At 46.4% G+C, this 26,877-nt stretch overlaps 1 protein-coding gene across 3 annotated transcripts; it reads left to right on the top strand.

The window, feature by feature from the left end:
* The first annotated feature begins 5,395 nt into the window (after positions 1-5,395).
* On the top strand, positions 5,396-25,819 carry muc15 (mucin 15, cell surface associated). Of its 3 annotated transcripts, none has more exons than XM_062561870.1 (4): positions 5,396-5,824; positions 20,355-21,226; positions 23,656-23,817; positions 24,980-25,819. In XM_062561870.1, exons 2-4 carry the CDS (start codon positions 20,374-20,376, stop codon positions 25,099-25,101), a joined length of 1,137 nt encoding a protein of 378 aa, XP_062417854.1. In that variant the 5' UTR covers positions 5,396-5,824; positions 20,355-20,373; the 3' UTR covers positions 25,102-25,819. The 3 variants fall into 3 exon arrangements, with proteins under 3 accessions (XP_062417854.1, XP_037312626.2, XP_037312619.2); XM_037456729.2 differs by lacking the exon at positions 5,396-5,824 and adding an exon at positions 17,953-18,340 and having other exon boundaries at positions 23,662-23,817; XM_037456722.2 differs by lacking the exon at positions 5,396-5,824 and adding an exon at positions 17,954-18,340.
* Positions 25,820-26,877: the final 1,058 nt, after the last annotated feature.

Genomic DNA, 26,877 nt, shown 5'->3' with positions numbered 1-26,877 from the left:
ATCGCTTCCAGCCGTGAGCTGAGTTAAACGAGCTGGGATCGGATCCTAAAGTTTGTAAAAAAGAAAAAAGACATCCGTTTCCCCCCCCCCCGAACTGAGCTGGACTCAGAGACTGCTTCCCGCGATCAGGAAAAAACTCGTTTTTACCACCCGTCGCGCTTCTGGTTGGTGTTTTGTGTGTCGACAAAGCAGAGATGGGGCCCAAAGCCAAAGCCAACACTTGGTCTACGTTCAGAACAGAAGTCGCGCTGGCGGCGAGAAAAAACGGGCGAAACGAGCGCCAAATGGGAGCAGACGAGAGGGAACAAAAAGCTGGCGGGAAGGAGAGAAGGAAACGTTCAACCCACCTGGCCGGGGGGGGGGGGGAGAAAAGAAAAAACACATACACGGTGATCCATGCGAAGTTCGTCTTTGGAAAACTTTGGAAAACGTTCAGGAGCCCAATCTCACACGAAGTTGTTTTGTCACATTTGAAGGAGAGCAGACAGACCAGCGTGCAGCCACATCATAACACAACAGGCTTTTAGGAGAACCCAGACCAGCGCCAAGAGACCTTCCAATGTTCCGTTCTCTTCTCAGTATCGGTTGCTCCTCTCGGTCCGGCGGGTCGCTGGTATTTCCAGACGGGTCGTGGGCCGAAGGAGGAGAACGCTGGGGAGACGATGGTTCTTGTAAAACCATCAGCGGGGGGGGCGACTCGTGTAACGGAGAGGTCCCCCCCGTCCCAGCGGCCGTCCCATGGCGTCCTCCGCGCTCCACCCGGGACACATCGTCTTCCAGACGTGTCGTTCCTCTGGAGGCGTGGAGGCCTTTGAGGACCGCTGGGTGGACGCCTTTAAACAATGTCCACAGAGAGTCCCTTGGGTCCGGCTTATACTCTCTGCACAGCAACTAAAGAGCTTTTTTTTTAAAACAATCTCAACTCCTTGGCTTTATTAAACCTTCATTCTCTCTAGTGGCCACCAGGGGGCGACTCTTCTTCTTGGAAAAGGAAATCTGACGCCACTCTACTTCTCTCTTGATTTAATCCCTCAGTAAACATTGTAAACATGAGTTTATGGTCTCAGTCTCTAGTTTCAGGTCTTCTTCAACGGAGCGTGATGTTCATTTAGTGAATGATGGTCCATTTAGAGTCAAACAGACCATGCAGCAGAGGGATGCTTTGGGGCGGGGCCTAACGCCTGATTGATTGGTTTTACTAATACCACAGGGATCACTTTTCCACTCACCCAATGACGTCGCTCCGCTTCACAAGGCGAGCTGCCCACGAGCCAACGAATACGTGCTCTTCTTGGATTATCTCAACAATGACCCAGTGGATTGATGGTGACAAATCCCCTCACTTATGTGCCTTATTTCCTACTTCCTTATTTTGTATTGTTATAGGGGGGTTTCATAGTGAATATATTCAAAGTTAAAATGCAGGAATTAGCATATCATTGTTTCATTTTTTTCATTTCTCCCATAAAAACAGAGGATAACTGATGCGGAGTGACGTCATGTCATCTTTGTCATGCTTTAATCTATGTAGCAGTCAAACTTTGATGTCACTGAGGCCACACACAGTTTGACCTTTGCCATCTACTGCTGCGGCGGGAAAATATATGCAAATGTAGAAATTCTGAACTGCACACAAAGAGCTTTTTAATATTGTATAACATGAATAAATAATAATTGGCAGAAAGGACCCATTTCAGGGGCCTGGCTCATGGACAATAACATTTTTTTTTGCAATACTAATAACGTTTAACTCTTTGTGTTAAGTTCGCTTCTGCCGCATTCATTCGGTCCACATTCCTTCGCTTGTGTCGGTCTTCTTCTGCTCCAGCAGCCCAGCTAATGAAGTTGTTTCTCTCTCAGCCTGAAACGAGGGCCCAAGAACAAACGCGTTGGCCTGCACACTCAACGTGACGAGCGCTACTTCAGTGCGACGCGTCTATTATTTCCTCCGCTGTGGTTCCACTGTGTGTGAACCCGCCGGCTCTCTTGCCCCGATTTCAAAAAGGAGATGTTAACGTTAAAGGGGGGGGGTCAATTCGCGGTCAAACAGGTTGTTTCCCAGTAACCGCCGCGCGGCGTCGCGTCTGTTCGCTCCTTTCTGTAAAGTGGAAGCCGAGCCGAGTTCGACACATCACGACGCCCGAAATTCACACGGAGTCCATCAAACCAGGAAGACTTTGCCATGTTGTCGTCTTTCCGAGCCGCTGGGCGAGCTCATGCCCGTCGGTCCAGTTGTTCTAGTTGTTTTTCTTGTTTTCTTTACAATAATAAACGATTTTTTGCTATAATCCAAATAAATTGTCAGATGAATCCATTAAAAAGGCCCCCCTCCCCCCTGACTAAAGCACTTAGGACATCTGCAAAGTTGTATTGGTTCGGGACACAAATAGTGACGCGATGACACCAGCGTAGCTGCACATTTTAATTTCCAATCCGTTTAATTGTTGCGACGTTCCAACGTCTGGCTTCACGTTGGAAACGTCGGACCTTTGGCCCGGAGCCTTCCTCAAGGTCTAACATCTGGTGCATCCTATCAAAAACGTGAAAGGACGTTTTCTCACAGACGTTTTCCTCTGGACTTGAAATCCCCCCCCCCCCCCCCTCTCAAAAAAAGGACTGTTGAGTCCTTGAAAATTTCCAAGTCCTGGTGCGTTTTTGGGGTCACGGCCCCCTTCCCGGCGGCCTGCTGGCGGCGTCCCTCGGGTGTCGAAGGCAGACGGCGTCGACTCACGGACGGAAGAGCTGGGAAAGCTTCCCCCCGCCGCGGAACCTGTCGTCCCGCCAGGAAAGAACTGGATTTTTAGTTTTTTTTAAAGTTTTTTTTCCCGGCGTTATTTACGAGGAGACCTGTGAGAAATTAACGACTTTCATATTTCAACGCTTTTCAGAGAAAATTGAGGTTTCTGTTGGAGCTGTCTTTCCACCGGCAAATCCCCAGAAGCCAAACATGATTCATCCCATTTGAAAGGGCGACAACACACATCTTCTCTTCTGACGCATCGACATCCGCCTTTAACGCACATTTTGTTCTTTAATAACTAGTTTGGCATCGTAGCAAAAGACATTAAGGAAAGTATGCTTCTTTTTTTATTTTTTATTTAAAAAGATCAAAGTTGTCTTCATGGAATGCAGAGATAAAAAAAAAACTATTTGTTTCAACCCCAAACGTTTCACTTACGCTCGCTAATGAACACTTTCTGTCCCATGCAAAAGTAAATCAACAGTTCTTGGGGGGGGGGGGGTTTGGGACTATTTCTTAGCTCGGAGCAGTTTTATCTGGCGCGTGACATTGGGTTGTTTTTCCTATGATGTCACATATAGTTACAACCTAAATTATTATGACTTGTGGGCAAACCCGAATGAGAACCGGATGCATGTTAAACCGCTCCAGTTGGGCACAACTAATTCAGGAGGACAACTGCTCTCTGTTTGGACATTCGGACGCGAGTCCTGCGTCACTCGTCACAGCGATCAGAGGCGCCATCGACCCCTGATCGGAGCTCCTCTGAGACTCCCTGGTGTTTGATGTCCTCTGGTTATCTAATTGTTCCTCCGAAGTTCCTCTGAAGAATGTGTAGCGCTGGAATTCTTTCCTGGAAATATAAATCAGAAAATTGGCAAATTTGTTTCCCAGACTAAAAGCAGGCCGTGCACAATGAGGATGTCGTTCCAAAAGGGGAGGGGGAAGGGGGGGGAAGCAAAGCATTGGCGATGGAACCTTCTCTCAGAGCACTGTGGGGACCCGAGATGTGTAACATGGGGAGAACAACAATCACTGAACGATAATGCTTTTCATATGCTTTTTCGGGGCTTGCGTCACTCGGCCCCATTCAGCAGATAAATGACTCCAGGGACTTTGTGGTATTCAAACTCGGGGGAAGCATAAATAATGCACCGCTACGGGAGAGTTAAAATAAACACATGCAGCAGCTTTCACGATGCTGCCGTCGTGATGGACACCGAGAGCCAAATCGGCTGATTGCGGGAGTCGAACTCTGCACACATCGGGGGAGGCGGCTTGTTTGTTGAGTCACGTCTGGAATGACTCGCGTCATGCCGAGATTCACCCGCAGTACAGACGCGTTGTTCTCCTGTTATCTGGGAATTCACAGTCAAAGAATGATCCTCAAATTGCCATTTTGAGTATGACGTCATCGTATCCCGCATCTAGTTCTGGATAAACTGCAGTAAAAGTAAACTGTCAAAAGCGGCTGTATTGCCATTCAAACGAATCACAGCCGGTGCTAAAACATCTCCAAACCCAAATAAACAGCACATCACAACCTGAGGTGACACCGCGACGACCCACTGCACATCCAGGGGTGATGAAGACGTTCCTTATAGAAACATGTGAGCAGATTTTAGGGTGGAAGTGTTTCTGCGTCTCATGTAAGGTGTGTGTGGGGGGGGCAGTGACACCACACGAACAGCTGGAAGGGAACCCAACCTGTTGGATGGAGGTTTTAAAATGTCCTTTGTTATGTCATCCAGTGAGCTCAGGCTGTCAGCCTGTTTTTAGAGCTCCCCTGCGGATACTTTATGAACATTCTCGGTGAGACCACATTTCGGGCAGACTTTGCCTGACGGAATTCCCCACAATTCATAGCAACGGGACGTTAAACACTGAGTTCGAACAATGAGGCCGCAACAGGGAACATGAAAGCCGAGGAAGGCCAGCGCAAACGTTTCACTTTGTCATTGATCGAGTCGACAGATTACTCTCTTCAATTCGGTGAGTAAAAAGCATGAATGAAATGTACCCACAAATGTACAAACCCCCCCCGTTGTCACGGTAACACGAAACCTTTGAGGACTGCATCTCACGTGAAGGAAATAACTGCACTGCTGCTGCTGCTGCTGCTGCTGCAAGGACTACAAAAGGTCGAAAGTGTACTTCGTGACTGTTGTTTCGCCAAAGAAAAACTCCCGTTAATCCCGGCGAAAATGTGACGGCCTCTGCTCCGGGAGTTTAGGAGCTTAATGGGAAATCAGATCTTTGAACCAACTCAATTGTTTCTGAAGCTCTGAGAGCAGCGGGTTCACCGGCTGTCAATCGCTTTCTGGTAATATTGCGAATGACAAAATCACGAGGGCCTTCAGGGCGGTTCCTGCGTTGTCACCTAATGCTGATCCTCATTGATCCTTTGTATTGACTGAGTTTACAATCATTTAAACAATGCACAAACATATTGAGGGCAAAAGACAACTTTGTGCCGTGGACACTTCAGATTGCGCAAGGACACAAGAAAAGGAAAACCGAAAACGTTTCCATATTGGGAGAAAAAAACCACACGCGAGCGATTCTCCTCTTTTAAACAGTGTTTAGGATCCGGATTGCTGAGGACAGTGAAACAAACAAAGCCCCGTTGTGACGTATAAAATGACGAACTCGGGGATGAAATCAACCCCACTGGATCCAAACACTCGTTAGTGTGGAAGATGCTGTTGGCTGGAAATGAACCTTTTGGAACAACACGCAAACGTCTTTGCAAACAATTTAAACGAATCCTAATGGATGAGCGTATTTTTTTCCACGAGGTATCAGGTGAAAAAAGGATGAAATGAGTTGGACTCTTCGGGACACACGCCGCAGCAGAGAGTTGGAACTGGCAGATGATTCGTTCCCCCCCCCTATGTTCAGCTCAGCAGATCAGGGATCAGATCCAGGCCCGGCTGCTTTTTATTGAGTTGGACGCGTCTCCGCTGGTGTGCAAGAGGACACATCTGCGTTCCTCGTCTGTCCCGCGGAACTCTCTGCTTTGGTTCTTGTTTGGAGGCGCGCTGTGCACACTCGGACCGTCGCCGCGGCAACCACTGCAGACAGGTTGGACGGTGTCTGAGGCGAGAAAGCGGACGACGCCTTAAGCTCCGAAATTCATTCATTTTGCGTCGTAAACATGTGATTTTAAAGGTGTTGCACCTACAGTGGTGCAATGAGAGCAAGAGAGGCCTCAGTCATCCTTGTTGACTACTGGTTTTAACCTTTTATTGCCTTTAGTTTTTAAGTTTGTTTGTGTTTTTATGTGGTCCTTGTGTGTAACCTCTACCCGGCCATCCTGGCCACGCCCCCTTGTTAATGAAATTCAAAATATCCATGTGCACATCAAATTTGCGCCAGCAGTTTGTTTTTACAGCGTCTCTTTCAGCCGTGCGACGTCCCGCATGTCAGCAAAACTCATTTCCAGCTAAAGTCCAATAACAAAGGCCCAGATCAATAAGAGCTGACTCCCCACCGTTGGACCCCCCCGCCCCCCCGCGTGAGAGGACGAGCCGCGGGATGGAATCCAGCTGGTGATTCCGCGGACCTGGGATCTGTCTTTCTCACTCCGGCTGATGACCTCACCGAGCAGCCGCGCCGCTCAGCTCTGGCGTCCCGGGGGGGGGGGGCTCAGCTGCTGCGGTTGTCAAGCGGACGGTGGAACCGTGAAAAAAACGCAGATAATGTGGCACCATAATGTGGTTTTACCGAAAGAGCCGTTAGGTGGCTTTAAAAAAAAAAAAATTAAACCTTTCAGTCTAAACTTATTAACCAAACAGAATCGAGCCTCGCTCATCGATCATCCTCGCAGTTAACCAAACAATGTTTTAAAAGGATTCATTGCTAAAGTACACAGTGTAGCTGAGCTGTTGCTAGTGCAAAGGGCTTCGGTCCAAGTTTACGTCCCGGCGGCTACTTCATCAAACCTGCGGCAGGAAACACAAAGGGGCCCATTTAGTCTGTTTCACCCTCGACTGTGACGACCCCGCCAAGGAGGCAGTGAAAAGGGCCCGATGAGGAAACCGTCAGGTGATGTTTAAAAGGAGGGAGAGTCCGAGGGCATCCGGGGGGGGGGGGGGGGGGGAAGTATCAAGGAAAGGGGCCTCGGGAATGAAGAAAGCGGAAGGAGGCCGAGGGAAGAACATATCGTACAACAACTGTCGCTTTGGTTGTTTGCTGGCACACAGAAAAAAACCCCGAGACCCGTGACACCCCCCACGGGAACCATTGTATAAAGCCGGGGGGTGCTTTACAGAGAGGAGGCATTAAAATAAGCCATGGCTGCCCTTTTAATGAGGGCCCGTGGTTCTGCTGTCGCGGCGCAGGGGTCTGTGGGACGTAATTACACAGGAACACTTATCGGCCTCTGGGAAAAGGTCACGGCTGGAGGGAGTCGGTGTGCACGGCTGAAACCTTAACGGTTAACACTTAACTTCCACCTGATGGATGGTAATTGAGATAACTGCATTCATCCAGTTAGTTATTCAAGCATGAAAAGGGAAAATGGAAGATCAAACCGTCCTTTGGTTCCAACGTAATCCTGTATGGCTTTGTTGTCTGATTAGCCGGACATGCCAACATTTGTAGTTTACGTTGTTGCAGATAAACACACGGTCTAAGCCTTTCTCTCTTTGTTGTTGTTGTTGCGGTTTTTAAGGGCTGGAAAAAAAAACAATCAAATCTCCGTAAATCCAAACTCTTTAAGTGAACGTAATCCAAGCAGCGCGGACTGGCTGCGTCTGCTAATGGTCGACCGCTGGGCAGGGTAAAGGTTAAGCATGTGGTCAATGAAGCATTTACTTCTTTTCCCTCCTATAGTTGCATTAGACTCGGGTGAAAAAAAAGCTGCCCATGAACAGCTGTGAGCGCATTTATTGGGATTCACTTCCATCTGGACTTTAAATGTTAAACACCGAGTCAGAACATCTGTGTTGCAGCTCTTGAGATGTAGAACATTTCACTTAATAGACAATTTCTCATTGATCAGTCAGTAATTTTACCTTGAGCTTAGTATGTCACACTTTGTGGGATATTATGTGCTTATACTTAACAAATGAGTTTATTATACAATATTCTGCTCTATTTATTGTGGTTTTTGTGGGACAAATACGTTTTTAACCACAGCTGTAAACACTCCTTTCAGTCATCTTAGCGGTACACTGTTGTAATTAATGGCCATGGTTTCAGAGGTGACCATAAAGAGGAACATATGAGGTAAATATTGTGGGTTTTTCCATTTCTGTTCTCCCACAGTGAAGAGGTGCTGATGAAGCAACTCCCTCCAATTTCTACCAAATGACTCCAGACTCCTCAAAAGAAATCGAGCCTTAGAGACATTTCCTGAACACAAGGGGTTGTAGCTGCTTTTTAAGAGGACGTTTATGGCCAATGAGCTCATCCTCATGGGCAGTTATTCCTAGAAGCGAACATTGAGGCATTGTCGAGGTAGATCAAAGATCTCCGGCGAGGTTAGCCTGTGGACCTTTCTGTTCCTCGTGGCCCTAAAATCCACAAAAACAGGCAGGGCTTCCTCTGAGGAATGAAATGCTAACACGGGCTGAAACTTTGTGAAGATCTCACGGCGGTTACTGGAGACAGGCGATGGATTTTGCCGGATTCCCAGAGCAGTAAATCTCCCACGTTTGTCATGGTGTTACTGACTTATTTGAATAAACACAGTAAAGAACTAGCTCTCCTTCCTATTGCTAGCCGGGTTGAGGTAGTCCACAGTTTAGTTTATTTTTCTCTGGTTAAAATTGTATATGTATTGTGTATAAAATGTTGCTTTGGATCCCTGGAAGCCGCTCTGACAGCGATTGCTTTTGGCGCAGCGCCTTTCCCGTCAACATCTGCAGGAGAAACAATCCGACACGATTGTAGATGGACCGCCGCGGGACATCGGATTTTTAACTGCAACCCAATCACATGACTTGAAATAGAACAGGAGCAGAGCTCCAGCTTCTTCTCATTTTCCAACGCTGCGTAGCGCGTGGTGGGATTAGCTCGCTAGCTAGCTAGCTAGCAAGCTAATCCCACCACGCGCTATGCAGCTAGCTAGCTAGCTAGCTCCGTGCTGGTTAACGTCGACGGCACCGCTCCAACTGTCCATCTGGCTCACTCCAATAAGCCAGCTAGCCGTGGTTCACCCCGAACGACCATGACAAACAAAGTGCGCTTAGCCGCGTGACCGTCGTCAGCAGCAGCAGCGATTCAAAGACGTGCAAAGTTATCTTTACCCCCGTTTATACGGTGGCCGAGAAGGTTCAGACAAATACAAAAGCAACAACACAAACGCAAACGCCACAACACAACACGAACGCCAAAACACAAAATACAAAAGCCACATCACAACCGCAAATGCCGCAACGCAACACGAACGGCGCAACACAACACGAAAGCGAAAACGGAAGTAGCTGCCCACGGGAGCGAGCGTATTTTGGAGGAACGGAGCTGGAGGATGCCAGATCGTTTAAGAAGTAAGTGAAACATGATTCCTTGCGGCTACAGTTAAAGTAAGGAATCATGTTTCACTTACTTCTTAAACGATCTGGCATCCTCCAGCTCCGTTGTTACGTGCCGACTGGTTTTTGAACCTACTGGTTTGGCTACGCGTGCGTGTTTGTTTTGCCCCGACAGCGGCAGATGTTGTCTGCCTCGGTCACCTGATCCGTCACACAGTCGCAAACATATTGCTGAAAATGTTCAAAATGCATCCCATATCCAATGCAGCGATTATGATTGTATAAGTGAGCACTACATCACTGCCACGTATAAAGAAATAAATAAAAGAACATATGTTTATTAAAAGATCGCCACAACCTGGATTCGAACCCGCAGTCGAGCAAAATAGCAAAACTTTATAAGACGGCGGCGCTACGCCGTCGGCCAACCGAGCTGTCAGGTGCTGCTACTGATTTCACTACTTATCATGAAATTGCAAATCGTCAGTGGCAAGAACATCTTTTGGTTCAGGGTGAGCCAAGACAACTGGTTTTTGGTGGCGTAGCGTGAAATACATAGTTCTGTCAGGTTTTCTAGCACATTGCCCAAGTAGGATTACTCTCTTAATAACATCTAAACGCGTAGCCAAACCAGTAGGTTCAAAAACCAGTCGGCACGTAACAACGGAGCTGGAGGATGCCAGATCGTTTAAGAAGTAAGTGAAACATGATTCCTTACTTTAACTGTAGCCGCAAGGAATCATGTTTCACTTACTTCTTAAACGATCTGGCATCCTCCAGCTCCGTTCCTCCAAAATACGCTCGCTCCCGTGGGCGTTCCTCCAAAATACGCTCGCTCCCGTGGGCAGCTACTTCCGTTTTCGCTTTCGTGTTGTGTTGCGCCGTTCGTGTTGCGTTGCGGCATTTGCGGTTGTGATGTGGCTTTTGTATTTTGTGTTTTGGCGTTCGTGTTGTGTTGTGGCGTTTGCGTTTGTGTTGTTGCTTTTGTATTTGTCTGAACCTTCTCGGCCACCGTACGTTTAGCAGGCTATTTGCTGGAGGCAGAAGCGGTTTCCTTCTGTTCTATTTTATAAATGTTGCACAAAGAGAAAACCAGACAACCGACGTCTTTGGAGACGGAGAAAGAAATCTGCCCGGATTACATCAAGGGCCTCGTTCAAGTGAAGCGTTTCCAGGCCGGATTAGTCACATTGAGGCATTGTCGATGCCCATCTTTGGAGATGTTTTCTCATGGGTCTGATGGTGATGGGTGTGTGTGATGTGGTGGTTTTGTGAGTCTGGGTTTCAGGGCCGCAGACTTTTCAGCTCATGACTGACTGGTGATGTCATCGCTGTGGAAGGTTGGCAGGCCGCTCCGATACCGATTCTTTTATTCATTTTTCACTTTGGTATATTCCGCTTCGGTTAGCAAAAATTGATTTTCACCTCTCTGCAGAGCGAGCTTTGCATCTTTCATGTCAAAGGCCTTTCATTTTGTCAAAAATGCAAACAGTAACTAGCAAGAGCTGCAAACAGTACGAATCCATCAAGAATTTCTATCATCATCCTTGACAGTATCTTTCAGGTATTTCCCAAAGAGCAGCCAGGATTTCTCCAGATTTAAAGGATTTATTTTGACCCCACAGCTCATTCGTCCTGTAAAAAAAGCATCCAGATGTTCTGGAACCTTCACCCCCACGCAGCAGCAGCGCATCCTGGTCCGGTCCTCATGTTCGTCCCCGCTGAGGCCCACCGGGCCGCGAGTGTTGAGCCTTTATAGGGTTAAATAAAGGCACCGGCTACCAACCAATTATCTTCAATGACCCTACTGTTGTGAAAACAAGGGGGGGGGGATTATCATGTAGCCACATGAGATACTGCGCGCCGTTCAGAGCAATCATTGCAGCTGTTAGTAACCGTTGTTTAACACAGTCTCACATTAGCATTTACAATGCACTTTTTAATAAAATAAAAGGACTGTTAGTTTATTGTCAGCCGTCCTTTTGTTGTTGACGTCTTCTTGAATGATGGCTGCGTTGCACTCCTTGTGAGTCTGTGCATGCTGGAGTCACCGGGCCAGAACGTTGTGCTCAGGAACCCCGCTGTGCCCCCCCCCCCCCTTTGCCTCGGGCCCGGCCAATTTATCCTTCAAGACTCGCCTGCTCAAGTAAAGCTGCCAGCTTTTCCGTCAGTGTGGATTTCAGCTCCTTCTTCTTCATGAAAAGCGACAGATTTCAAAGTGCGTTTGCGACTCAGTGAAGGGCGTCTTCACAATAGCAGCCGTGTAGGTTCAGGCCGATGGTCCAGAGGTAATCAGAGACTCTGAAGCTTGACTCGTGTCTGCTTCACCGCATTGATGTTGGACGACACCCGGGGGTCTCAAGGTGTCCCTGTGATCTCTATCGCTCGTCCCGAGGGGTTCGTCCCCTCTTTTATTTTGCAGTCCACAGCATCGACCTCGGGGCTTTTCAAAAGGTCAGTGCATCCGTCAGCAGGCAGTGATCACAGGTGGAGGTGTTGGTTGATGCTGACACCTAGTGGCGGGGGAAGGCATCTCATCGCCGGGGCCGCAGGAACGAGACGAGACAATAAATCAGACTTCGCAGGGTGAATAAATTCACTGCGTCTTCCCGCTTGCTCCCCTCGAACGAGTCATTCAGTCTCTTGCAATTTCCTTTGAAAAAATCTTGCCACCTTTTGCTTGTTCATCCCCTCGGGTGCAAAGAGCGACACCACTCTGCATTATTCATAGGTCATTCAGTCGCTGCGACAGTTCATCGAGCAAATTCTTCATGATCGACCTGACGTTTGTGTGCCTTTGACTCCTAATGTGAAAACCACCGGTGGCCTAATTAACTCATCTTTTTATAAATGGGATTACTCGTCAAAATAAAAAAAAGAGTAAACATGTCATCCTGAAAGGTAATTATAATATTGTAGCTCCTGCAAGTAATGTCGGTTGACCTTTAGCCCGCATCACATTTGATTATGTAAATGCAGAGTGCAGCGCGGACGCGGGGGTCTTTGGGTTTTTGTGCGATGATGAGAATAACTCGCTTTGCTTTGTCAAACTCTCATTCCTGAACTTCAAATTTAAAAGCACGACGCCAATTCCATGTTCAGAAACAAAACATGCTTACTGAACAAAAAATCCTAATCAAGTTAAAATAAAATAGGTGTCATTATTGGACACACACACACACACGTCAGATGATTTCACAGCATTTCTTATGTCACATAAACACCTTTAACGGGACACGTTCAGTTCTTCTTTTTGAAAGTCTTCTGAATAGTGACAATTGGATCATTTCCTCTCACCCGGATGAATTCCTTGATAATTCATCTTTCTGAATCATGGTACAGAAAGTGTTCTTTGCTGTCAGTCTAAAAAAAAAAGAAAGTATTTTTGTGAAGAATCTCCAGATAAATGGACTGGTTGGCACAATAATTCAAAGCCAGCGTGTTCGCTGTGGATGTTTTTGTCCCAGAGGAAAACAAAAAAGGATTTAAAAAAAAAAAAAAAAAGTGTTGTTTTTATATCACTGTCACTCAGAGCCGGAGATGATTCATGACGTGAGCACCAGCTGGAGGCGTGTTTCGTGAGAAGAAACCCTTTAGTCATCGATCTGCTATGTGTGTTTTTAATATTGCTCACGGACTCATCACTTAAAGCGGGGCCCCGTAACCGCGCCGATGGCGCCACCTTTCAAACGGCGGCGGCGGTTCAGGGTGAAAAAGTCCCTCGCTGCGGTTTCACAGCACACTTGTTGTTGGCTTTGTTCTGGCCTCCTTAATTACCCCCTCGCGGGCGGAGATTGTGTTTCCGGTTGGGTTTGTTTGTCTCGTTCAGACTGGATCATCACTGCACTCGGGCGGGAAGGTGAACCGCCGGCCAAGGAAGAAGCCGTGACATTTGGGAGTGGATCCGATTCACTGGGCCGGCACCACGCAGGATTAGTGAACATAGAGGATGTTTCATTTGAACAAATAGAGGCTTTTCTTTTGTATTTATAGTCACAAAGTGGATTTAACGTCAAACACAAAGAGGAAATCCTGTCTTGGATGAGAGTGGATTAAAGTAGCTGCTCAATAATTACCGCAGCTCTAACGATCATGAGTATGATGAAGGGACACAGCTAAAGTGAGGTGTTTACACAATCATTTCTGTTGTATTATTAGCTCGCATAATTAAAGGTCGCAGCGACGCGTCCTCTGGCTCCCCGCAGAGGATGACCTTTCTCTTGGCTGCGCTCCAGCGCTGTTTTGCCTCAACCTTCGTCATCCTGGAAACGAGTCTCTCGGCCTCCGCTAATGAACCAGGTTATTCTGTGCCGACCTCGCCGGGAAACAAGAGGGGACAAAGACGGTCCTCTGATTCCTAATTTCCAGACGCCTCTGTGTCACAGTGACTCAGCATCTTCACCGGTCTGGTTAAGATTAAGAGTGGATGAAAAATTGGCGTTGTCGTTGTGTTATTTTGTTCCGCCTCGCCATTTTCCAGCGTCGCTATTACAGACGAGAAGTATCTTCTTGAAAATCTAAGAGAGCATGTGAGCTGATTTTCTGATGTTTGGTAGAATAACACAATGATTACTGAGAGCTTTCTGCATTTTGAGCTCGGGTCCCTTACGAAAGCCACAAGGCTGATATGCACTGAACAACGTGTCTGGAACGAAGGCCTTCTAAACTTGTGTCTGTGTCCGACCTGCTGATGTGCCAGTGAGCAAACACCGAATATAATGCAAGTAGCGTAAACAAGACACGAGATACTCACTTGAAATGCACGAAGCAACAGCAGCAGATGCGGAGTCTTGTTTGGTGCAGTGCACTCGCCCGGATTTCAGATTACATCTGAAAGCCTTCGGGCTACTTCGTTCCGGAGGACACGCGTCCAACGGGTTCCGTATGGACGCCGTCACTCCAGCGGCTGTTGTTGGGCTGGCCAGCTTAATTTATTTGATTAATAACTAGATTTTTGCACCTCGAGTTAACCTTGAGGTTCCTGTGAGCTGTGAGTTGACAAACATCACTTTCTATGTTGAGAGTTGACCTGTGTGCGTTAAAGGGGTTAAAGCCGGCAGGTTAAAGCTTCTTTTTAAGGATCATGAAGTGCCAGGCAGTGGTTTGAACATATCTAAGGTACGACTGTGTACAGTGTGAGTTAAAGATATTCTCTGCTGCCTTCTGGGTCTCAACGGCTCTCTGCCAAGCGCAAACCTGAAGGAGATAATTCAGCTGTGACAGTGAAGCATCCTCCCCAGACACGCACACAGTCACACGCTCTTTGTGTGTGTGTGTGTGTGTGTGTGTGTGTGTGTGTGTGGATATCACGGAGGCTTTATGATGGACTCACAGACAGTGAGTCCATCATAAAGCCTCAACCTGGCTGCGCCTGAAGAAACGCCTCCAACGCCGAAGCGATGGTTAGAACTGTGAAATTTAAATCAACACCCCGTTTGATAGATGGAATCCCTCCCGAGAGCCGAGGGAACCGGCGGATGTGCCGGTTCAAATGTCACAAGCATGTTATCGAACACAGAACCCCTGGAGTGTGATTACATGTTGATCTCCGGAGCTGAATGGGTTTTCCTGAAGCATTTTGCTGCTGAATTTCATTTTCACTTTCTGAGTGAAAACCCATTAAAACCTCCAGAGTAAACCACGCATGGCTTTGACTTAACAACAGAGGAAGTAAAGTGAGAGCAAGCGCAGTTTGAGATTCATCATCATGCCTCTCCAAAGATTTTCAGAGTAATTCTTTGCAGAACGAGCCACCGAATCTTTTGCAAACAGGGAAAACACTTATCAAATCGAACGTTTATCCCCAGCATCTGAGAGCCTCATTTAGGTGAAATTACTGGAAAAAAAAATAAAAAATCTTTTCTATTCTGCACATGAAACTTTAATTCAACATCAGAATTGTGTAATTGCAAATTAAATGAAAACAGCTGTAAACTGAAGCAGAGAACATCAAAAAGTGGTGTGTTTTTTCTCACACAAACGTTCGCGGAGCGACCAGCCTTTCCATCTGTTTGCGTCTGAACAGACTGAATTAACCTCGAGTACAAACTTCAGAAGATTCATCCTCCCAGTGCACCTCCCATGCACCTCGCATTAAGGCTGCTACATATTCACTCTCGCGGCCAATTCCCAAATTAAGTCTGTCTGATAATCACAGCTGCCTCAGATCTGTGAAAAAGCTCCTTTATGTCTACATCATAAAAGGTGTTTATTAAGTAGGAGCATTTCTATTGCCCCTCAGTGAAACTTAACGTGCTGATGGCTCAGCTAGCGGTTTGTAGCAGTGCAAATGTTGCTAACAGTGCAAACATCGCTAACAGTGCAAACATCGCTAACAGTGCAAACATCGCCAATAATGTGAACGTTGCAAACAGTGCAAACATCGCTAACTGTGTGAATGTTGGTAACAGTGCAAACGTCGCTAACAGTGTGAACGTTGGTAACAGTGCAAACATCGGCAATAGTGTGAACGTTGCTAACAGTGCAAACGTCGCTAACAGTGTGAACGTTGGTAACAGTGCAAACGTTGCTAACAGTGCAAACGATGCTAACAGTATAAAAATTAACAGTGCAGTGTTTTGTGTTTGTTTTGCGTTTGTTATCAACATGATCAAGAGGAAGTATTGGAAAAGCGTTGATTCATTGATGTTTTTTGTAACTTAGTAGTTCTGTTGCCCAAATCTGAGTTGTTTCCTGAGGAGTTTATTTTGATAAGAATATATGCCTGTAACAATCCTGAAAAAAATCAACATACAGAATCATACAAATCTTTGATTATTTAACAAGGTACCAGAGTGAGTATTATCAATGTCGCAATAGAATAAATGACTGAAACCAATGTAATACGTGTTTCCACATCATGATGATTGTCAGTTTACTCCGTTAACGTAATCTGTTTCATTGCATGCGGTCTGTTTGAATCTACTATCACACGGGAGCAATGCCGCACATGTTAGCGTTAAAAACTGCACATTGCCATTTCAACTTTTCAACAAACATTTATGCAGGGATGAATGAGATAATTCAGGGTCTCATGTGCGTGAAGGAGTAATACATATGAAAGAGCAAATGAATAAAGCAAGATTTATTTAAAGGGCAAACCCTGTTTCCACCCTCATTATTCACTCTACAACGAGTCAACAAACCAGGTCCTGAATTTATTTACCCACACGTATCAACGCTACTCGGGGCTCGTTAAATCCTCCAGATGAAAAGGAGAAACGCTTCCTTTCATTTATCCCCCCAAAAAACACATCGTCCTCGAGGAAAAGAGACGTATGACGAGTCGATGCTTTTTCTCCCAATTCGAAAAAGCACACTTCACATTGTGTGTTTTGATGGAACATTTTGATCTGCATTCTGTACGTTGTTGCGATTTGATTAATGGCTTCTCCATTTTAAGGGCCACACAAATAACTAAAGCAGAAAACGCTCCAGAAATTCTTCACTCCATACGTTTCGGTGCCTCTGATGCCTACAATGGTGTATTGTTTTTGTGCGATCTAATTTTTGTCCCCACCCTCACTGTAATCCTGAAAATGAACCTGTTCTGACTTCAGATCCTCTGACACTGAAAAGAGAACATGAAACTTGAATCAGGGTTCGCGAATGTGCTGCTTCGCTGTTATGAAGCTCTTCATAATGCATTTACCTTTTTACTTTTTCATGGCTTTTGAAGACTTTTGTTTCACACTCAAGTCCGGGGCCTGTTTATCCTCCGTACGAGATTCAGACACTTCCATTATTCACGTCCCTGATGAGGCCACATGATCCCATTAGCTCCGAACACTGGCGACAAGCCGTGCGAGAGGAACTCTGTGTGCTTCAGTGGCGGTGAGCCTCATTGAAGGCGGCGCAACGACGGCGCCGTCACAGCTCCATTTGGGATAAATGTCACCGGCTCACGATGACAGGGAAACGCAGGACGAGAACGGGAAGGTGCTCCTGAAGCAGTTCTGAAGTCGGAGCGTGCAATGAGAATACTTCTTTTTTTTGGTGTATTTTAGTTGGTGCAAGAAAAGTCCAAATTATTTAAAAAGATAATTGGGTTTCTGGTAAAAAAAAATATACAGGGTATGGCCCTGTGAGACATTGAAGGGGACCAATGACGTTAGTATTTCTAAATTCACTACTAGTGAGAAATGTGACAGACAAAAACAACTCAGTTGTTTAGGACATTTTGAGATGCCATGTCAAGGAAAAAGTACCCTAATAAAATGAGTGATGGCCTGATTTCCATTTCGATGCCTCCGTATCAGGCTCACTGTGACACCCGACCAATGAGCTGTTGTTATTAGTGACACCTAGTAAAAAAAAAAAAAAAAAGCCTGCGCTCAAATCTACTGAATGTTGAAGTTCCACTTGAGGGAATTTGAACTTTCCGACTCATTAACATAACAAGTGCAGCCACTCCTTGCTGTTGACTCACAGAAGCACATCGGCTTTGAGTGCCACTCCATCCCGGCTCAGATTAAGCAGCTGTGGGACTCCTTCGGCAGAGGAATGATATTTAAAAAAAACAAAAAAAAAGAATCCTCACTTTGTCGCTCGCTACCTGTGGGTTCACCGGGTCACGCGTCACTCGGGAGCCTGATGTGGGCCGAGAGACAAAAGGCGTGGATGAAACCCGACCTCGCCAGCTTGCTTTCTGTTGCCACGACGACAGCAGCCGCTTCCGGGGCCTCGTTGAGAATAACCCCCCCCCCCCCCCTCCCCCCGCCCCCGAACAAAACAAAACAAAGAAAGCTGACAAGAGCTCAGAGGACCTGAGGCTCCTCCCACCCCGGTGACCCCGCTAGCCTAATTGACTTATTTAGACGGGACCAAGGAATGAGATGATTACAAATGACCACTGGCCACTCGTTCCTCTCGGTGCCGGACCTTTTCACAGCGACTGCACCTGGATGCGGTTCAGGGCGTGTTGCTGCTGCAGGCAGGTGGACAAGCAGGTTGAGCAGGTTATTCCCTGAATGCCACTCTGTTAAGGCCCTCCTCTTCCTCCTCTTCCTCCTCCTCCTCACCTCGTCTCTCTGGGCAAACGGCTGACTCATTCTCGCATGTTGGCGGCTCAGGAGAGAGATTTGGTTGCACTTGTCCTCATCTGATATAGACTAAGAGCAAGGTAAGGATTTACAGGGAAAAGGATTTCATTATCTGTTTTTTTCTGTGATTTTATTTTCGGGGCCTCGTGAGGTTTGATAAGATTTGAGTCGCTGTTCTATTTCTAAGTAGGTTAAAGTAAAAAAAGGAATATTTTTTTTTGCGAAGGCAATTGTTTGTGTGGTAACATTAACATGTCAGATAGAGTCACTGAATGCCAAGACATCAATGTCGTAAACGCACAGGAACAGAAGAAGCACCGCGACGCTGTCACACAGATCAATACTTACTGTACTCAAAAGTACACCCGACTGTAGAAATACAAGGCCTGAATTCATCTAAGTATGAGTGATATAATAGCAACAAAATGTACTTTAGGAGTATAAAAAGTGTAGTTCTCTTTCTGTCATTATTTCATTGGTCAAAGTGAAGCTAATTTTAATTTCGTTGGGGGATTAAAGGTATAAAACGAAACACCTTTCCCCTTTAGTCACACCCAGATACCCAAGTCAACAGTACGATAAAAACATTTTGGTGAACTTTAAACAATTCAAGTAATTTGCAACATAAACGTGGGGTAATTTAGAGTGTGGGATTGTGTGTGTGTGTGTCCGTCTTTGGGTCCAAGGCTCCTTGGCGGAATGACGGCGTCCAAACGACCTCTCGGTGAAACGGAGGCTCGGCCACTGTTGTTGTTTGTTTGGTTGTTTTGGTCGTGGACAGGAAATGATGCGCAGAGTTTAAGAGCAACAGGAAGCAGTGGTTTGGAGATTCAACACTTCAGTGTAAAGTGTAAACATTGAAATGAAAACATCCTTTTTAGATAGAAGCGCATTGATTATTGTGCGATGTCGTTCACAATGTGCAGATCAAAGCAAACCGTAAAGTTATTTTTGTCGTTTACACATGAGTGAGTGTTAGGTTTCACTTCAATATGCAAATGTCCAACTAATCCAAACACACTTTAATCTTTCGATTTAACAAAACACAACACCAGAGAGTGAAAGTAAACTAATTTAAATAGACATACACTCAGACTTTAGTGTAATCATTAGTGCACCAGAAGCTGAGGGCGAAACCGCTTTGAATAAAAGTTTCTCACCGACAACTCAACTTTTCGCCGGCTTCCTTTCTTCCAGTCGTCTTTAATCATTTCCTCCTCGTAATTGTATCTTGGGGCGTTTTTTTCACGTGCTCTCAGAGTCATTGTTTCCAACCTATCCCGCTTCCCGAGGCGTCGAATGCCGAAGCTTCGTGTCCCCACTCGCTGCGTCCCCCCCCCCCCCCCCCCCCCGCCCCCCCGAAGCACCGGGTGACCTTTAGAGCCCGCGCGAGACGCACTGGACGATGACGAAAGAGACGAACAATCCATTTGGGTCGATTCCTTAAAAGAAGATTAGGCCCATTTTCATTGAGTGCTACTCTGGTTTGACGCGTTAAAATATGTTGTGACAGGTAAAACCGAGACGTTTAAAATCCATCTTCTCAACCGCGACCTCTTCTTAAGTCCTCTGCCAGGGATGGGATGGGATGGGATGGGATGGGATGGCACATGGGGGCACGGCTGATACGAATGAGAACGTGTGAGATGAGTGAGAGAAGCGGCTGAAAGTGAAGCGTAGCTCGTGGACGCCGCAGTGAAGAAAATCCCGAAGGTTCTGCAAGCGGCGCCTGGTCGTCCACCACCTAATTTGATCCCACCTGGTCCCAAACAGTTCTCAGAACATACCTACAAATGTTAGATTATCTGTCTGTACTGCATTGAAGTTACTTAGTTTCCAACATACAGTACAACAATGTAGAGATACAATACAACATTGATAAGAATATCATTTATAAGGATTTATTCCTGTACATCTATTAGGACTTGGTAGACAACAAAAAAAAAAAATCAATCCTGAATAAAGAAATACATGTAATAATGAAAAAAAAGTTTGAGTGTCTGTTCAATCTTATCCTGCTCAACTTTTAAAAACTCTGGCACTTTATCATCAAGACAAATAACAATGCTTTATCTTCTCTTTTGTGCTTCACAGCGAAGCGAAAGGGGGAAAAATGGGACGTTACTTAAGAATCGCAGCGGGCCTCTTCTTGCTCGTGCAGACCTTTCGCCTGGCATCGCTCCAAGGCTCTACAGACTCTCCGGGGCGGACGATTGATAAAAGCTGGCTGCGCAATAAAAAACCCGGGAGTCAGGCTTACGAAGAGGAAGGAGATTACATTTCGGGTAACGTCGCTGATGGGATCCCGTCCGGCTCCATGATGGTGCCCACGTCTGAGGAGGAGAACGTGTCCGTCCGAGACGCCGTTAAAACGGCTAATGACATGACCGACGCCACCGGGCCCCCCACCACTCCCCAACCCGAACAACCAGACGCCACCCAAACCCCGAGCACTCCGGCTTCGGGCGGCGCAAGCGAGACCCAGACGGAGGGAGAAGGTCACAACGCCACGACGGCGACCTCCCCGATGTCCACGACTCAACCGAGCCAACAAACCACCGCCGTCGCCTCCGATGGAGCCGATCTACAGGCGACGACCCCGCCTGCAGGGCCCACGCAAGAGCCCGCCACCAAATGGGACGAAGCGACGCCGTCGACCGACGCCGGGGAATCCAACGCCACGATGAACGCCACGTCGCAAGGGGCCAACGAAACGTCTGCCACGACTCCGGCCACTGACGCGACCCCCGACCCTACGACCCTTTCCCCTACGACCGCCGCTCCTACGACCGCCGCCCCTACGACCCCCGCCCCTACGACCGCCGCTCCTACGACCACCGCTTATACGACCGCCGATCCTACGACCGCCGATCCTACGACCCCCGCCGCTCCCATCCTGCCCGGGCTCGCGAACAGGACGGGCCTGGAGGGGCCCTCGGGGCCCTCGGGGAGCAGCTCGGGAAGAGGTGAGGTGGCGTTCCCTCACTTTTTTTTAGACAGACACCATCAGAACATTTCTTATTGTTGTTGTTGCATTTGTGACGGCAGCTGCAAAGGCACGAGATGCTTTGCACTTGGCCTTTAGAAACCGTTGGTAACGCGATGATCAGGCGTTTAACCCGCCCCCCCCCCGTTCTGCATGGCCCTGCGTCTACTTTCCCACTGGCCGAGTACAAACGGCCGTTCATGCAGAGGAAAGAGGTTGGAATCGGTTTCGGGTGCTATCGATGTGGCGGCTATGAGCGGAGGGGTCTGTTACAATCCCATTTTCTGCAGGACAATGAACCCCTGTTTTAGTATCAACCCCCCCCCCCCCCCCACCCTTAGGGGGGCGAGCAGGGACAGGAGTAAAGGGACGTCTGCGCCGCGGCAGCGTGAGACTCGTCTTTGGGCTGTTAACCACGAGAAGATAAGATCGGAAAAAGGCTGTTTTTCATCATATCCGCAGCGTGAATGCGTTTTTATTTAACTTTTCCTGCAAAGTAACAAACGTAGGCGAGAACTAGTGACAGCGAGTCAATGTGACAGCAGGATATAACACGGAGATGATGGCAATAGACCGATGGGCACAGATCATCTTCATGGTCTATAAATATGAGCAGAGGAAACTGGAAAGTCACTGTTGTCAATACAGAAGAAATATCCACTCACTCTGGCAGTTGAAAAAATGGCGACATTGTTACAGTGACATCAGGTTCTTCTGCTTTTGACAGATACTTTACTTTGATATAAATATATATATATTTGTCTTGAAAACTGTCACACAGAGCAGTATTACACAACAAAACAAAATCCATTCCTTTGACCTTTTCCCTGCGAATTAAGGAATGAATCAACATGTTTGTAAAGTACAATCGGAGGCTTTGTAATCGGAACCAAAGCCTTTATTTCTCCTTTTAACAAAAGACAGAGGCACTGCACCCCAGACCCACTCCTTCTATTCTTAATTTTCACAATAAAAGCCCTATTTATATATACTGCGTGTTGCAAACTGTGCCAAGTCCACATCACTAAAATATTTACATGCAGATATTTTACATTTGAGTGGTTTATTCAACATGCCTGCAGAACCAGCATCAACGTGCTAAAAATGCTGCTACAGCAGCTACGATACCAATCTGATATACTTGATCCAAATGTCAGCATACTGACATTTGCTGATTGCTAACCTTACAGTATGTGTCCATGTGCACATATGCCTGATGGGATTATTATTGGCATTGCACGTATTTGGACATGTCAGCTTGAAGCTACACGACGTGAAGTCTAACATCTAACTGAACATTATTCAACACAGTCAGGAGGATTTACCTTCAGGGGAACGTGGATATATCTTCCAATGATAGAATATAGAATAGTTATGAGGCAATATCAGACCAAAGCGGGGGTGCAACAGAGAAACATCAGAGCTATGCACCTTAGAATTCTGATTGGGTTAACATGCATTTATCTACATGCATTCGCATGTTTAACTGAATCTATATGAAGTTCCCATGAGAAAAAAAAAACGTTTTAAAAGCCAACTTGGGGTAAGATAAGTAGAAAGTATGAAGAACAGACCTTCCACTCATATTTTTATCATGTCGATTTTCAAATGAAGGGAAAATGGCACTGCCAGAAGAAACGGTCTCCTGGTTCAACTTGCCCCGGGTTAAGGATAAATTGATCCCAGCAAGTGGGTAAATTGAGGTATTTGTGAATAAACGGAGCTTCCTGAATTATTCATGTGCAAGTCCTGATAAAATACAGGCTATTTCTTTGGCAACGGATGGTGAAAACAATTATGTGGCTTTCAGAAACAGCTTCTGTACTGAAAGAGTGAAACAGAAGTACACTTTGTAAAGAATAAACTGTCAGTCGGAGGTTTTGACACTTGAGCCTTAACGCACCGACTGTGCAAGAAAATTCACACCAGAACATCTGTCATAATGTGAGAAAACAGATGTTAACATAAGCAGGTAATGATTAGCTCTGTGCATAATTACATGTAAAGAAGTGATATGTATTTATATACAGTACTGCATCTGTAAAGTGCTATAGTGTGAACTAAGGTAATATTCGGTCACATTTAACCGCATCTATACGGTGAGAACAGATTGCCGTCTATAAATATTTAAACGTATTCCAGAGATTGTACCGATATCGGCTCGTTATTTGCATTAATTATTGCGGCGTAAATAAGACAAATCTGTAGAGCTGACTAATTGGGACGCGTTACTACCAGAGACACACTTTCCAAAGAGCATTTCTGCCGTAATTATCCGGCAATTACCCCTGAAAGACGGCAGTTGATGTGAATCATTTTGTTGTTGACACGTTATTTATCGTTTCTCTCCCACTCTCTCTCAACCCCCCCCCCCCCTCTCATTCCTCAAATGAACGCGCGTTTTGGAAGAACAAGGTGGCGGGAGCGCGAGGAGAAGAGCGTGGGGAGTCGTCCTGGGGACGGGCGTGGCTGTGGCCATCGTCGCACTGGTGGCCCTCGTCATCCTGAGGAAGAGACACCAGAAGGGTTTCTTCCACAGCAAACTGGTCGAGGATTATCCATCGGACCCAGGTACGTCCGGACTCAAAGGAACCCCCCCCCCACCCCCCTGAGGTTATGGATAATTACACTGTGAATGCTGGGTCAGGATAGAATTAGAGTCGCCAAACTTGATCCCGCAGAACGTCATCTAATATCAAAAGGGAAAAAAAAGAAAAACCCTGTGGTTGGTTGGAGAAACCAACCACACAACAACAAAACCACTCAGCCATCCAGAGAATGAAGAACATCTCCAATGCCGCATTTGATCAAACCCTGTTCAGCCGGTTTTAGCTGCCGACTCTATGCTAAGCTAAGCTAAGCTAAGCTGGCCACTCTCTCTCACACACACACACACACACACACACACACACACACACATACAGTAAGCTTGCAATGCAAAATAGGATCTTGTTCTTCTTCAGTGTGACAGTTTGCCGTTTGTCTCAATTATTCCAGGAACAAGAGGTGTTTTTCTTGACACTCCCTGAGTCTTTATCTCCCCGTTGAGGTGCAACTGAAACCAACCCGAGTGTTTTCTTTTTGTATCTGTTGCATTGTTCACGCCAACTAAGGCCAACGCCTTGCCATCGCTGCGTCATGAACCCCAGGCGGCGCACAAAAGGCCTGCGCGGTAAAGGATCAGATCCCTTTCATCTACAGTACAGCATTCAAAACACGTTGCATTCATATCCCAAAGTTCCGGTTACACAAGTTTGAGCTCTTTATTCCGTCAACAGCTTCCAGTTTGGAAAGAAAGAAATCGTATTATCATATTATTTACTGTAATATCAACCTTTTTTCTTTTTTTTCTAAAGATTCATTTTAGCATCTTTCAGTCCAACAATCTGTTGAGATTCATTATTTTTCCTGCTTGGACATTGAGGCCCTTTATTTTTGTGCTGCAGCTGTTATTTGGGAGTTGGGAGTAGATCATTACTCTGGTGTAGCCACTTACCTTCAATCCGCCTTGTTTACCTCGGCCAGGTGTGCTGATTTCCTCCATTTTGCCCAAATTACTTTCAGAATGCTGGGTAAATTGGATGTAACGCCGTTGCCTTCAGCTCTCGCAGGGTGAAGAAAACCGGAGCGATGAATGTCGGCTCAAACAAAGCGCCCTGTCTGATTGATCTGTTTGAATATTTGTGTGCAATGCAAAGGACATTATGGTAGATTAATGCGCCTTGTCTCCCAGTCCTCAGATTGGACAACAGCCCCCCTTTGGACCTGGACTTCGGAATCGGCCGCTCGGCCTACTACAACCCGGCACTCCAAGGGGACAAGATCCAGATGGAGAACTTACCAGAGCGCCGCTGACCCCCGAAACCGACTCCCGAGGCCAAAGCCGCGGCCCGGCGGCCCTCGTTGCTCTCGTTGGCGTTCGATGGACTTTTGTAAACAAGAGTACGGTGGCGTTTGTTGGGACGTGAAGGTCACGGGTCGCAGTAGACTGGAATAGAGCACTAAAGGCAAATCCACGCGGCCGTTTGTGTTGCCAAAGGGTATCGAATGAAGTTTTTCCTAATCAAGAATACGCCTCGCAGTAGATGAAGAATGTTACCGATGTATATTTGTAATGGCTTTTGGTTTCCTTTTAAGTTTACATATGCATATTCTTTTTGTGAAATAATCGGCATAATAATCAGATCGAACCAGAATCCCCCCCCTTCTGTAAGGACACAGGCGGGCCCCTGAGCTGAAGACCCAGAAGCCAAAGTGATCCAAATCAAACGTAAATACATTTCGCAAAACTGGGCGGGAAGTCAAAGGTCAAAGCAGAGACTTTCCAAGTCTCAGCGGCTATATCGTCATAATCCTAATAAACCTGCTGCTTATTCATTTAAATACACTGAATCCAAATAGAAGAAACACTTTCATTTGCTTTTAATTCAGCGAGATGAATGTTTGATTTTTGATTGAAAACAACGGCGATGGGCAGGATCAACTACACGCTTTTGTAAATATTTAACAATTGTCTCAATTTCTCAAGTTTCTTGCTCCTTCCCGCTACATATAATAAACCCTGTTGATTCTATTCTCTCATCTGCTCTCTCTTCGTCACCCGACCACACGCCGCCTGGATTAACTATTCGATGGCCCCAAGGAGCGTCTTCTTCTCGTCGTGGGTTCATATTAAAACACTTCTCCAAAGAAATGTGGACAATTGCATTCCTTAAACACAACCTCGGTATCAAGAACATCATTTGGCTTTCCTTCATGTATCACAGGAGCTCGCTCTGTGGGGAGATGGCGGCTGCTTTAATTAAACGCAATCATTTAGAAGGAGTTTTTTTGGCAGCGTGCTAAAATCGATTAACTGATGCCGAGCTTGCTAAACAACGTACATATTTTTTCCGGAGAGCGGGGGGGGAGGTGAGGGGTGGGGGGGGGGGGGGTGTATGGGCAGGTTAATTTACACGTTCAGCTGAGCCAAATTGATTCAAATGAAATTAAACAATCGCTATCTTAATTGAGGGCATGTCGACTTCCTTATTGTCTAAATTTGAATTCGTCGTCCCCAGGCGAGCTCGCTGGAAATGAGTTTAACCCAGAAGTCTGGTCTGTTGTAACCACCCACATCAGTGTCTCCTCATCCCACGAGCCAGCGGTGCTTCACGCCGAAACGCGCGGAATTTCAATGAACGACGGAGGCCCGGCGAGGGAACCCATGTCCTCGGGAAGACGGTTTGAACGTAAAGGCGCTGAAAGACAGAAAATAACCATCAAACTTCTTAGGTAATTACCTCATGTAAAGCGGGGGATTCATTCATTTACTTTTAGCACATTCTACACTGGACTACACATCAGGTCTACACATCAGGTCGTGCAACAATTACTGAATTTCACTGTTTCCGATCTCGAAATAGTAATTAGTTAGTAGTAAACTGCAGTTAATTTCACAAAATTTGAAATCGTTGATGCTTTGAAACCGATGCCGTGTGGGGCTCATTGAAAAAGGGGAATATTTTGTGATAGAAAATGATCCCGGGCCTCACCCTCGAATGTCAGTCAGCAGTCGCCGTGGGAAACGCCCCCCCAGAGACGTTTCCACCAATGTGTCCACAGAGCGTAAAAATCCTTCTAACTTCAACA

The sequence above is a fragment of the Pungitius pungitius genome, chromosome 4, assembly GCF_949316345.1.
Source record: "Pungitius pungitius chromosome 4, fPunPun2.1, whole genome shotgun sequence".
Taxonomy (NCBI): Eukaryota; Metazoa; Chordata; class Actinopteri; order Perciformes; family Gasterosteidae; genus Pungitius; species Pungitius pungitius.
This window is presented reverse-complemented; position numbering and strand designations above follow the sequence as displayed.

What these genes read in the sequence shown, in the direction of transcription:
- muc15 (XM_062561870.1), top strand. Translation starts at nt 20,374, where the DNA reads ATGGGACGTTACTTAAGAATCGCAGCGGGCCTCTTCTTGCTCGTGCAG. An exon ending in GGGGAGCAGCTCGGGAAGAG is followed by an intron (nt 21,227 to 23,655) that starts GTGAGGTGGCGT and finishes GCGTTTTGGAAG; the next exon opens with AACAAGGTGGCGGGAGCGCG. An exon ending in GGATTATCCATCGGACCCAG is followed by an intron (nt 23,818 to 24,979) that starts GTACGTCCGGAC and finishes CTTGTCTCCCAG; the next exon opens with TCCTCAGATTGGACAACAGC.